This window comes from Poecilia reticulata, chromosome 11 (genome assembly GCF_904066995.2).
Source record: "Poecilia reticulata chromosome 11, P_reticulata-male-v2, whole genome shotgun sequence".
NCBI lineage: Eukaryota > Metazoa > Chordata > Actinopteri > Cyprinodontiformes > Poeciliidae > Poecilia > Poecilia reticulata.
Window position 1 is genome coordinate 22,967,176 of NC_088840.1, and position 13,524 is coordinate 22,980,699.

Consider the following 13,524-nt stretch of genomic DNA (forward strand, 5'->3'; position numbering starts at 1 on the left):
ATGTACAAACATGTATAAAACTGTGATGCTAAAACTCTTTTGTATTACCAACCATGATTTAAAAGTGGTGTTACTTACTTTATTATAATGTGTAATTAATAATTACTTATTGAGCTTAACTGTTTGCCTTAAAATTAAGCTAATAAAATAGCAACTGGTAAATCTGTTTAGTGTAAAATGTTTAAATTGAAACAAACCCGTAAGATGAGTAAAAAGTGACATTTGACAGATATGAACTTCATGTTTGGTTTTGCTTTCTCTGCTCGGCTGTGACAGGAAGCAAACAAGAGGAACAATAAGGCCCCTGTTCCTGAAACAGTGACAAGCAATGCATCATTCACACGGGAAATAACTGGTGTTTTCCCATTTCTGCATATTTGGAGGACAGAAAATAGCTACTTAATGAGAGAGTAATAATAATAACAGTTAACATTGTTTTTATTATATTCATAACATAGTTATAATCTTAGACATTCAGTTCTAGACCTTTCCATTCATCAACCTGTTTTGCATAAATTAGCGGTTCTCAACGTGGGCGGTACCGCCCCCCAGGGGGCGTTCAGAGGACGGCAGGGGGCGCTGACTGACATTTTTACAAAAGGGGGGCGCTGGGATGCCTTTGGGGGGTGTTTGGTCTAAGGTAAACTTTACACCTTAAATGCACAACAATGCCAGTTTAGACTTTGAGCAACTTGGTAAAACTGTATTGTGTAACATTAAATCATGCTTGGCTGCAACTGTATCGATGGCAGTTCTTCTTCTATTCAGTGTTTGTAGCTTCATGGCGCAGCTCCGCTCCGCATCAGTTCAGCGTTACACCGGCTGATGACGTTGCTGTGATTCACTTTGTCTGGTATTTATGTAGGCTACATATGTTTTTGCAGTTCTGTGATCATGTCAAAGCAGCAATTTATATATTTATAAAAAGTGTTTTATTTCCATTTGAAAGCTGCCCACTTCCATGGAAGGACAACAGAAAATCGCTCTTACAAACATGTAATTACTAAAATCACGATACCTTCACTTTGTATCCCATTTAAATAAAGAAATCCCTCCATGGGTGATACCACGATAGAGAGCGTTCATTTTATAGCGTTAACACCGGTGCTGCAAGTGGTCCGACAGGAAACGGGTTTGAGGGAACAACGGTACCACAGCACTTTTAAATTTCAATAATCAGAATACCGAAATTGTTTCCGTTGTTTTAAAAGGTTTATGTCAGTCTGCCTTTTCCCCATCAATATGTTTCCCGACCGCCCTGCACCTTAGGGAGTTAAAAAATAAAAAAATAAAAAAAACGACGCGCACATTGCGCAAAATTCTGAAACATGAGAAGCGGGCAAAACGGAGCGACGAACTAGATGTGAATTATGGCATAAAAACAGAGAATCCGACGCTGAACAGTGAAAAATCAACACATGATGTGAAACACATGACGATTAGGCGGCGCAGCAGGTGATGAGTGAAGATTACTGATGGTCAATAAATGATAATGATTTAGCAACAGGAAAGAAACTAAAGTGGACATAGCAATAAACCAAGAGAGGATAAAACTAATCAAAGGAAACTAAATGAAATGAATGAAGAACAAAATGCAAGAATAAACTAAGAAACTAAATTAAATACAGAGGAATAAACTGGTATGGCAAGACCTTTCAAGCAATAATTAATACAGAGGACTGTATGGCAAGAATAAACAGACACTATTTCCAGATAAAAGGTAAAGTAATATTGTTGAAGTGCTATGGGCAGGGGCGCAACTACACATTATTCAGGTGGATGCGAAAACATAAATCGGCACCCCCACGAAGGAACGTAGAAACATACACTCCCCCCATTCCAACCCCCCTCCTCCAGACGCTGATACGTTTAGTGCAAAACTAGCTACATTTAGCCCGTTATGTGCGCGAGGTGAAGGAGCGTAAGGCACGCTGAAGTGTACGGTACACTTAAACATAATCGGTGCGCCGATTCAATACATCTACAATAATGATAGTAACATTAATAATAAAATAATTGTCAGTGCAAAGCCTACAAATTTTTTGGTGGGGGCGGTGATGGACCTGGATAAAGGCTAGGGGGGCGTTGGCCCGAAAAAGGTTGAGAAACACTGGCATAAATCAAACACCATTTATGCAAAACATAAATGGTTTGTTTTGCATTTACAAAACATAAACATGCATGTTTTGCCAGAGCATTTATTTGTTTTTCTCAAGATTATTTATTGTGACTCAACGTTAAGATTAATCAACACTTTTTCTGAAATAATTTTTTTTCTTAGCACTCTAAGCAGCTGAAAATTGACATTTTAAAGTTTCTTTCAGTTTACAATTATTTACATTTGTTTGTGAATGTATTATTAATATATACTGCTTCTTTTATGTGATATTTGTATTTTATGTTTTTAATGTTTTTTAAAATTTCAGTAAACATTTAAGTAATAAAAAACAAAAACAGTTACTTGACTTTTTCTAGTTTTACATTATTCACCATTTGGATCTTTTTCATCTGAGTTACTATTTTCAACGTCCTGCAGGTCCGTCCAGCAGCAGGTCGGTGTTTTCAGCGACAGCGCCCCCTGCCTGCAGAGCTCTCTGGACGTTCTGCCAGAAAACTCCCGGATGTTGTGCAGCCTGAGGCCAGCTCAGGTAGGTGCGTTTCTTCACCAGCTTCCTCATGCGGTAATATGGAGACAGATGATGAGCAGGAATCTCGTCCAAAAACAGCAGAATCAGAACATCTTTCTTCTCATCAAACAGGCGAAAACTGCAAAATGTAAAAAAAAAAAGAAGTAAAAATTAAATAATAATTCAAACTTTATTAAAATGGTTTTATCATGGCAAGTAGTTTCAATCTATAGTTTCTTTCTGTGTTTGCAGTAACAACTTTATAGCTGGTATGATTTGCTGCCACATACTCTATTAGCACTGAAAATACATTTATTCTCATGTACAGGTGCATTTTAATTACTCATGTTACCATGGAAACTGTTATTGTTTTGATTGGAGCAAACAAAAACCCACAAAGTTGTCTCTCACATCATAAATCTTAATAAAATAATTTTTGATACAAAAGTATTTTATTTTGAGCTAAAAGTTCAGGTTTATATTCTATATTTATTTATTTATATAGTTATTGATCTTTTTTTAGTTTCCTCCAGTCAGCACAGCTTGTTAACTTTACAATAAAACATGATGCAAATTGATTAAACTATAATTAAGATGATATAGAAAGGATATAAAAAATATAATTATTTAATAATTTAAAAACTAAATGCCAAATGCATTTTAAACAAGCTTACTTACAAAACCCTGACCCTCTTAGTATTCAAAATTCAGGCATCTTCATTCAGGTTGTTAAATATTTTACAACTCAAGTAGTTTTATTTGGTTGTCCAACCGTCATTGGTACAATCTTCAAGGAGGTGTAGTTTTATGTCTAAGGTTGGTGGTGCTGTATCAAGAAGGTTAAGTGGAAGAAAAAAATGTGACAGGAACTGCTCCAATCACACTTTGTGTCTAATTATCACTTTACAATATCTTAATTTATTGAGATGCACATCCACAGAACAGAAGAACAGCAGCAAATCCAAAAACACAAAAATATTTTCATTTTAATTCTCAAATCTGATGACGAGAGAGTACAAAGAAAACTGTACTCTGTTTGACATTTTAAAAGCAATTTATTAAAAACAGCGCCCCCACCTGGCCATCTGGATCTCTCTGGAGCACCATTCGCTCTGCAGGTAGCTGCGGCTGATCACACAGATGGTCTTCCTGCTGCCGTAAATGGCATCAGTGATGTTCTCTATGATGGGTTTACCTGTGGACACAACGCAGTACTTTAATGGTTCTGACCAACTTAAACTGCTAAAACCATAAAAAAAGTGTCTGTCAAGACAAAGTCTTTAGAAAATGACACATTCTGTTAAAATTATATGCAGTCTTTACAATAAAGCAACCTTGCTAAAATAGTGAAACATGAGTTATTTTATTCTGATTACAACTTTGAATATGATTTGAAATTTGAATGGAAGTCACATGTGCCTAAAAAAAAGCACACCCGTCTTATAGTTTCCTCTTTATGCAAAGTTCACTGTGGTTTTAACAAGCTTTAAAAATACTCTGGTCACCTTTCAAAAGATGGTTGACTTGAAAAAGACTGTGAAGCATGAGAAACAAAATACGTTGCATGTTAATTTGCTGCTGTTGCATCTGAATTTGATCACTGTGGAACAGTTAAGAATATTTGTAATTATATTTTTAAAGTTTAATTTGAGATTTCACACTGCATACTGCACCAAACCAGAACAATATTTTATGTAAAATAATAACCTTGCATGCAGATCTGTCATTCTTTTACTGGGGGCTACAACTACAGACGTGAAATGTAAAAATCAAATAAATAAATAAAATAAAAAAAGCATTAAAACAGATAAAGGCATTCCACAGAGTTTAGTATCAGGTCCCACTCCAATTTCCATCTACATAACAAACTAAATTCTAGTTGCTATAGTTTCTCCATTTATCTTTACACTAATTATACATTTCTATACTCCACTGGTCTCTCCCTAAATATAATTGTCGAAAGATTGTATCTTAATTTAGACTACTCTACATGGCATCTAGCACTAAACATCAAAGTCTTGTTGTTCAGTCAAAAAGCCCCCATGTGCTTCCACCTTTGATGAAATCCATCCATGCCAGGAGTTTAAAGGTGACCAATATTAGATCCTAAATAACATCACAGTATTTGATATTTGTATTGCAACGACAACAAAAATAGGCCTCATTTATACACCTGTTATTTTCATTATTGCTACTCGACTGGTAAATAGTGTGCAGAAGTTACATGAAATTATTTTTACGGCGTTTGTCGATGCCCTCTTCAAACCAAGATTAGTCACTTAATTTTTGTGTCAGTTGCAATAATGTGACCTTCCCAAAAGGGTTCATAACAGAGAAAGAAACAAGGACTGAATTCACCTGGTTGGAAGTCTCTGTGGTGCAGGCAGAGTCTCCAGCCCTGCTCTCCCTCCAACACTGGAAGCATCTCTCTGTAAACCCAGTCCTCATCGCGGACGTTATAGGACACAAAGGCATCGAACTGATGGTCATCTCCTCTTTTCCCCTTTCTTTGGTCGTAGAGGAAGGCCATAAAAAGGTGGAATGTGTAGACAAGATGCCACCTCAGGAAGTGGTGAACTAAGGATGTAATCATAGTTAGAAGAACCAGACAAAGGCTGGAAATGAAGTAGAAAAGGTTTCCGTCATCCCAACAGGACTGGATGTCAAAGTCAAGTAACAAACTTCCTCTCTTGTTGATGGGAAAGTAACAGATGTATTTATGAGTGTTTGCCACCTGAGTTTGCTTGTTGTTCTTTGTCCACTGGATAAAACCTGCGTTTGAGCATTCACAGGTGAACAGGTTATTGCTCAGGTCCAGGTACGTTAGAGACGGGAGAGAGTTGAAGACTGTCTCATTAATCACAGTCAGCTCATTGTTGCTCAGTTTTAGATATCTGAGTGCAGAAAGATTGGCTCGGAACAGAAAATCCAAAGACTTCAGCTTAGTCTTAGAAAGATCCAGAGCCCGTAACTTATGAATTGGTCGAAAAACTTCAGGGTTTAAGTTTGACAAGTCGGTTTCCGCAAACGCCAGACTTTTCAGCTGTGGGTTAAACTCAAACGTGTTGACATATGGAGGGAAGGCATAGATGTTCACAGCTGTAAAAGACTCCAAATGCTCCATCCGCCTCATCATGTTGTCTGGTACGTTATAGGGAAGGCCAGGGTGATCTCCGAAACAGATAGCTGTCAGTCTTTTCATTGACTTAAAGGGAATATCTGGATTATCATCAATGTTTAAATCAGAAGTTGTAAAAGTGTTTTGTTCAACGTATTTGAAAGTAAAAATTTCCAGTTGCTGTAATCCATAAACAATCGGTTCTCTGTGTAGTAAAGGTTCATGGTTGTTCCTTTTAGGAAATGTTTTAGGTTTTCCCATTTCAAAAAAGTATGTCCCGGCATTTAACTGCTTCAGTGACTGCAAACTTTGATAATCACGCATTCTTAGAGCTGGTATAAGGGTGTCTTTTATATCCAGGAACTCCAGCTTCTTTAAATAAACCTTGAAGGTGTCTCCAAATGTCCAAAGCGGATTGTCACTCAGATCCAAGCGCTTCAATTCAGTGAGGTTTTGAACAGCACACTTATCCAGTTTGGCAATGCGGTTTGAGTTCAAGTAAAGCTCTGTAAGATGTGTTGCGTTCATAAAATCTTCACAGGTCAGCGCTAAGATGCGATTCAAACTCAGGTCTAAGAGTTTAAGGTGGGTGAAGGTCCTGACATCCTGTGGGACTCTGAAGAGCAAGTTCTGACTCATGTTCAGGGACTCCAGTAGCGTCATTGGTTGTATTGACCCTTTTGGCAGTTCAGTCAACCTGTTGATTGACAGGTCCAGATCTGTGAGCTGGTAGCATGTTGGGAGCTCAGTGGGAAAAATTTCAAGATCATTGTCCAACAAGTCCAGCCTCCTTAGTGTTGGTATTTTGCAGATTGTTGACAGCAGTGCTTTTTCAATCCATTCTGTCAATTGACTCAACTGCAGATGACGCAGTGAGGAAAGACTTGGTAGGAGGTCTCGGGCAGTTTCGTAGGTCACCGTTCTTGATTTAAAATAAAGCTGTGTTATGGTGCTGAGTAATGTTTTGTTAGGTTTATCCCACTTTGCTTCAGATTGAAGTGAACATGCAGACAAATCTATTTTCTGTAGGTAAGGAAAGACTGGTGTTGTTATGCTGAAGATTTTCAGGTACAGACTCGAAACGTCCAACTCATTAAGGCTTGAAGACAGATTCAGCGGCAGGTCTTTGGTCTCGAAAGACTTAAATTCACTGCAACCTAGGCCGAGCCTCCTTATTTTCGGTAGCTGTAGGATGGGCAGGATGTCAGTGATCTTTTGTATCACATTTGTATTTAACTCTAAAACTTCCAATTTGATGAGGAAACTAAAGGCAGAGTTATGAATGAACTCAACTCTGTTGTCTTTAAGGTCAAGCAGAGTTAGGTTGGACAGGCCCTGAAACATGTTGTTTGTCAGGTTTTTAAGTTTATTTATGCTGAAGGAGAGAGTTTTTAATGAAGTCAAGTGACTGAAAGCTCCATCATCCACATGAGAAATTATATTGCTCATCAGATTCAAAATGTTGAGTTTTCGCATCTCACTGAAATCTTCTTTGTTAATTCTTTGAATCAGATTGACGTGGAGATCGACTGAAGCAGCATCTTTAGGGATATCATCAGGGACAGTCAGTAGTTTCCTGTTTGCACAGTCCAATGAAACATCAGCAGATGGATTCTCCTGATAAAGTATGGTGCAGTTTTTCAGTGAATAGGCCAGAGAGGGGCTAACTTGAAGCAAGAGACAGAGAAATGTCCAAATGAAGTTTGACAACAAACGTCTTTTGGTGAGCATGTTTGTTCCTGTTGATGCTGCTGTTAATGTTCTTCGAGGATGATCATCTGCAGACAACATACATATAAACTAATAAAATATACATCCACACCGCTCCATTATCCATTATGGAGTTATTTATTCCTACTGTTATAGAGCTTGGTATTTAAGTGCATTGGTAAAAAGAAAAATGGAGGCTTCGTGTTTGTTTGGTAAAATATTTCTTTGACCTTAACAAGGTTGATCCAAGCTTTTTCTTGGCAGATTGACTTAGTTCAGATGAGTGATTGACATAATATTTTATCTCAATATTTTATTTTTTAATTGCAGTGATATTAAAAAGTGTGATAGTATTTTTGTAGATAACTATCACTACGGTGCCTCCTGGGTCTCAAATTACCATCATACCTTCGACTTAGGCTTCAACTCAAATATTTTTCCAAGCCTTTTTTAGAAATCATTATCATATATCTTAAAATATAATGCAGTCATCTTTTCAATCATTAAGATTCATCATAGATTATCATAAACTGACTGATTTATTTTTTTGAGAGAAAAGAACAGAAAACACATGAGATGTAGAGACGGCTGAAATTAAGATGTTGGCATTTATTTTCAGTTCCTGATGTGCAGATTTAGAGGAAAGCATAAAACATTTCTAATAGGGTTGTCATTTTTGAGTGCCATTGTTGCACCAAATCTACCTAAATTTATATGCACCATTTAATAAAAAACAAAAAATATAGCTTAAGTTACATTACATGTTGGTATTTTTAAAATTTTCAGTTATGCTTGCTTGGAGATTTAAAAAAAATTGTTTTTCATACTTACAGTCGGTGATCAGATCTTTGTGTTTTGTCTGTTGGTCATGAACTGTAAAGTGTTAGAGAAGTGAAACTTGTCTAATATTGTCCCCCCCTGGAGAGTTGAGCTGTGAACTCCTCCTTCATCTGGGTGAAGTACAAATTGTATCAGCATTAGACTTGACAGTAATCAGCCACCAAAATGCTTGTGCAAAACTCAGAATGCAGTCGCATTCTGAGTTATTTTAATCTCTGATTGTGTCTCAAAAACATAAATAATTTGCTATAGTGTCATCACCAAAATTCACCAAAAAGGTTTACGATCCTTAAACCTTAAACCAGAGGCTTTTGACTCCTGACCAAGCAGTTTGTTAGCCAAGAAATTAGCCTTCATGGTTTGCTTGTTATTTTTAATAAAAAATTGTACATATTTGTGTTTTTCTAATGCTTTATGTCAAACATGGGCAAAGTATTGATTCAGTCTGTCCACATAAGTACATGTCTTGGTAATTTATTGTTGCGTAGCAATTGATCACCAGCCATAATGATAGGCTAGTTCTTTTCCAGAGAGAAGACCAATCTAGGAGTTTCTGATCAGGATTGCAAACTATATTTACAGTTGTAGGTAAACAATCAAATCTAATTGACACCTCGAAGGGGATGTTGATGGACACATTGTATAAAATATTAATGTGTAACAGAACATCTGTAGTGATGCAGCGCACCAACCAGGACATGGTGTGCCAACCGTCATATGCATGTTTAACTTTCCCCTGGCAAAAGCTGTGTGATAGATAACAATAAATAATGTCTGTACCAAAAGTGAAAGGTTGGGCTTGTAGCTAGGAAGCTTCTCGGCCTTTCCTGAAGGTAGTAATTAAATCATAAAAGCACAAGTGTAAACATATAAAAACTTTGTCCAAAATTATAAGAAGGATTTGATTCTTGTAATGTCAAAAAAGTTTTATTAAAGGTGAGTAAGAAGATTTTAAATAATTTGCAGAATGTTACTTTTTGTAAACAAGAAAATAAAAACAGAAGATATTTTCTCATAAATTCCCTTGGACATTTTTTATCGTGATGTACAACAACAACAACAACAACAACAACAACAACAACAACAACAACAACAACAACAACAACAACTCCCAGATATTTCTGGAGTAGAGACTATTAGTGTAATAATTTGCTTGCTGTAGGATACAGTTCACCAAAAAAAAAAGAAAAATGAAGGGCGAGCACTAGATGGCGCTTTTGGTCTATCATGGCTGAAACAGAAAAGGAACAAATCATCAAAACTCTGGGATCTCAACCTTCAGAGTCAACAAAAGGTCATCCTGTTACTGTTGGTGTTGAACCATAATGTAACTTTAACAATCTTATATCCAAAGGATGTAATAATTTTATGGCAGGTTATTAAAACAGTTTCATATAAATGAACTAAGTTGTTTTATGATTTATTGAATAGCCTGTAAAGGTCAATTCAAATTAAGATGACTTGATAAACATCCTGAATGTCTTCACAGTATAGACAGTAAAACAAAATACATGTATGATAAAGCCTTAAGAAAACTGAAATATATGAAGAACAAAAGGTTAAATAAACAGATAACATGTTAATAACTAAAATAAGTAGTTAATTAGTTTTAAATATGCACTCATATTTAATAAACTAGAATCATATTTCTATATTGTAATTACAGACATTGTTTTCAAACCTTTATTTCTGGTAATTATAAATTTTTTTTACATGCAACTCATGAAACAAAATATTAAAGATTAGAATATTACATCAGTAATTAAAGGAGACATGTGGGTTTAACAAAAAATGTTTGCGTGCTCAAATGTTGTTTTCAACCAAATCTCACCTTAACTTATTGATTACATAAATCTGTAATAGAAAAAGTAAATTGGAAGATAATTCAGCTCAGTGAGTTTAGAGCTATGTTAAAGTTTTTACTGTCCTGTTGATCCAATCAGCAGGTTGGTGTTTTCAGCGACAGCGCCCCCTGCCTGCAGAGCTCTCTGGACGATCTGCCTGAAAACGCCCGGATGTTGTGCAGCCTGAGGCCAGCTCAGGTTGGTGCGCTTCTTCACCAGCTTCCTCATGCGGTAATATGGAGACAGATGATGAGAAGAAATGTTTTCTAAAAACAGCAGGATCAGAACATCCTTCTTCTCATCAAACATTTCATATTACAAAGAAATTGTATTAGTATAATAGCAATGTTTTAGTTTTGTTCAAAAAGGTTAGCCTATCAAAATGACAACATTTCAAGTCTGCTGTAAGTTGATTACAGTAGATTATGAAGTCATAGATTTATTGGATTGCTGAGGTACCAACAATGTTAATATTGGCACCTTTTGTCTCACTATAGCTTGGGATCCTTTTCATGGGACGTGATGACCAGATACCAAGTGAGCAGCATATAGCTCAATGAGTACAAGTCCCTCTGGTACAATTGCTGAAGAAAGTCAAACCAATAAAATGATTAATTGTATCCAGCAAGGACGGACTGGCCATCAGGAGTATCGGGACTGTTCCCGGTGGGCTGGTGCAGCCAAAAAAAAAAAAAAATTAATTAATAAATAAACTAATAATTCAACTCCATGCCAGTTGATGGCATTAGTGCATCAATTTGTTGTTTGCCAACTACCAATAAAGACCAGAGAAGAAGAGGAATCAGAAGTTCAAAAATGGAGAAGAAACAAAGGGAGAGCGCAAAATTTGAGAAAAGACAAAAGGCAGACATGAGAAGAGAATGCCGCCAAATGTCAGAAACCGAGAAACACATTTTCTGCTGATGCATCGTCCTACTGCAGTTTTCACATCTATGCCTGGAGGACAACATGACTCTTAGGTAATGTGATGACATAATTTTTCTGGCTTGCTAACCTTTAGCACAATGCATCTAGGGTAGTTTGACTGTAAAAACATCAGTTACAACCAAATACTGTCTCAGGTCACCTTATAAAAAAAGTAGCATTAATAAAACAATTGTGCTTAGCCACTTATCCCTGGTGCAGTTTTCCATTTAGGTAAAGTGAACCACCTGATCTTATTGTCAAGGTAAATGCATTTTTCTGCTCAGTCAACTTAATTAATCATTGGCCAATTTATCACCAGGGAAAAACACACATGTACATTCGAAAGGCTTAATGTAAAAGTTTACAGCATTAAAAACCGGAAATTACAAGGTCAGTGGTGCTGTGGGCCGACCTCAAATGGAAATTTTACAACTTATACTATTCCATAATCTAATACTTATTTTCATTTTAGTTTATTTTTATTCTATTAATTCTTATTTTTTCAGGTAAACAACATATTTTACATTTTTCCACTAAGATCCAGGTCCGTGCATTACCTGACAAGCTGCATTAGTGCTAAAGACTAAATTTGTCCAAGCATCAAATCTCACAGGATTGCTGCTCTGTGACACGCCGAGTCAACTTTCCACTTTCTGCTGCCAAATTTTTTTTTTTTCTTTCTGCTTAAAAAGACTTAAAAGCAACAGTCGACCGCCACCAGGCCATCTGGATCTCTCTGGAGCACCATTCGCTCTGCAGGTAGCTGCGGCTGATCACACAGATGGTCTTCCTGCTGCCATAAATAGCATCAGTGATGTTCTCCAGTATGGGTTTACCTGTACACAAAACACATGTGTTTTATTAATTCTCTGCATTGTTGCTCAGTTTCGATGAAGACCAAAGGCTTTGAAAAGTGTTATTTTATGTTATCCAAAGCATTATGCTGTCACCACCACTTTGTGAAGAAAATTTAATATTGTTTTTAGCTAACTTCCTTTCAGTAATGGGTTTTTTCTTGCTTTCTTTCCAATGCGGTTAGATTTCTGGAATCAACAACCAGCAGTTGTTATGTTAAAAGATCCTGCTGCTTGGTCTGTGGATTTCTACAGCTCTTCCAGAGTTACCATGGCCTTCTTGGTTGCTTCTCTGATCAGTGCTCTCCTTGCCAAACCTGGAAATTTAGGTGAATGCAATGTAATGTAGGTGGAATTCAGTCCATCGTATTTATGCAGATGATGGACTGAATTCTGTGAAATGTTCAGATCTAGTGGTACTATTTTACGTCCTAACTTCCCCACAACTACATGGCTGCCTGTCTGCTGTGTTTTTGTATTAATGACTTTGCTTATCTTACCTTCACTAACAAGCCTATTTAGTTACACGAGATTTTATTTTAAGAATAATAGTAAACGAGGCCACGTACAAATATATGCCACTCTTTAAAGAGTTTCGCTTGTAGAAATTCTGAAAAGCAAATGTCTTTTTCTCCCACTTCAGAATGATACTCTACTTTGTGTTGGGCTATAATACATATTTAAATGAAATGCAACCTTTTACTGTTTAAGTAGTATGAGTGTTTTTTTTTACAAACAGCATCTTGGTGGTATTCACAAAATCCTCTCTTATTACAATTACATGTTTTTACGTAATTGTAATAAAAAAAGGAAAATGTAATCAGATGTAGTGCTGTGTTCTGACATTTGATTGATAAATTTTTTATATGGTGACAACCTCTGGTTATTAAGTATACACGTAAACCACTCAGTCATTTTCAAAGGTTACCACTAAATGGCTTTGTCTTATTTTACTTATGTGATTTTGAACTTTGTGCAGCTAGATTCTAAGTATGGATGTGTAAATGAGGTGACCTAGCAAAGCTTAAAACATCCACGTTAACAAAAAGGTGCATGAGAATGTGACTGGTTGTTGGACTTCTTTATTTTGCAACAGTGGTGTTAAGAATTCGCTTAGAGAAAGTTCTGTTTTTGAGAATGTTCTGTAAAACCACGGGTTTGTATATTTGAAAGGTTGAACTTTCGTTCAGCTATTTAGTGAAGATACTTCAAGCCCTTTGGTAGAGCTGATGCACACAGACTTACTGAATATTCCTCAACATTCCTTAAACGTTTGTTCTGAAGTTAACATGAAATGAGAAATAGGCAGGCTGTGTTAAAAAATGTCTCGCTAGTATGAACTGACTTCCAGCAATCCTCCAGAGAATCAACAGTCCTTCAGATGCCAACATTAAAGCTGGGTGTGTTTGGTTGTACACCGATGCTTTAGGTTTTAAAACCTATAAGAAATAGTTACATTTTTAGATAAGGGAGCCAGAATTTGTTGAGATCTCTGTGAAGAGTCCTTATGTCCCTCGCTTGTAAACAACTTGAAAAGTTGCTACGAAAAATGCTAGAAATGCAAAACTGGAAGAATAGAGGATCCTTGAATTCATCAGGACTGC

General features: G+C 36.5%; 1 protein-coding gene and 1 long non-coding RNA gene across 3 annotated transcripts in view; one reads left to right on the forward strand and one right to left on the reverse strand.

Moving 5' to 3' along the window:
* The window catches only part of LOC145553721 (uncharacterized), a 28,439-nt gene that overhangs the window by 2,875 nt on the left and 12,040 nt on the right, over positions 1-13,524 (forward strand). The window contains exons 2-4 of the long non-coding RNA XR_014089759.1: positions 2,537-2,652; positions 10,239-10,337; positions 10,637-11,119. This is a non-coding gene — a long non-coding RNA (uncharacterized LOC145553721). The remainder of the gene's footprint in view (positions 1-2,536; positions 2,653-10,238; positions 10,338-10,636; positions 11,120-13,524) is intronic.
* Positions 1,274-9,109, reverse strand: LOC103472636 (uncharacterized). 2 transcript variants are annotated; one of them, XM_081612587.1, is made up of 4 exons: positions 8,287-9,109; positions 4,986-7,523; positions 3,705-3,822; positions 1,274-2,766 (listed from the first exon to the last, which is right to left on the reverse strand). In XM_081612587.1, the coding sequence occupies exons 2-4, from the start codon at positions 7,474-7,476 to the stop codon at positions 2,523-2,525; spliced, it is 2,853 nt and encodes a 950-aa protein (XP_081468713.1). In that variant the 5' UTR covers positions 7,477-7,523; positions 8,287-9,109; the 3' UTR covers positions 1,274-2,522. The 2 variants fall into 2 exon arrangements, with proteins under 2 accessions (XP_081468713.1, XP_081468712.1); XM_081612586.1 differs by lacking the exon at positions 8,287-9,109 and having other exon boundaries at positions 4,986-8,258.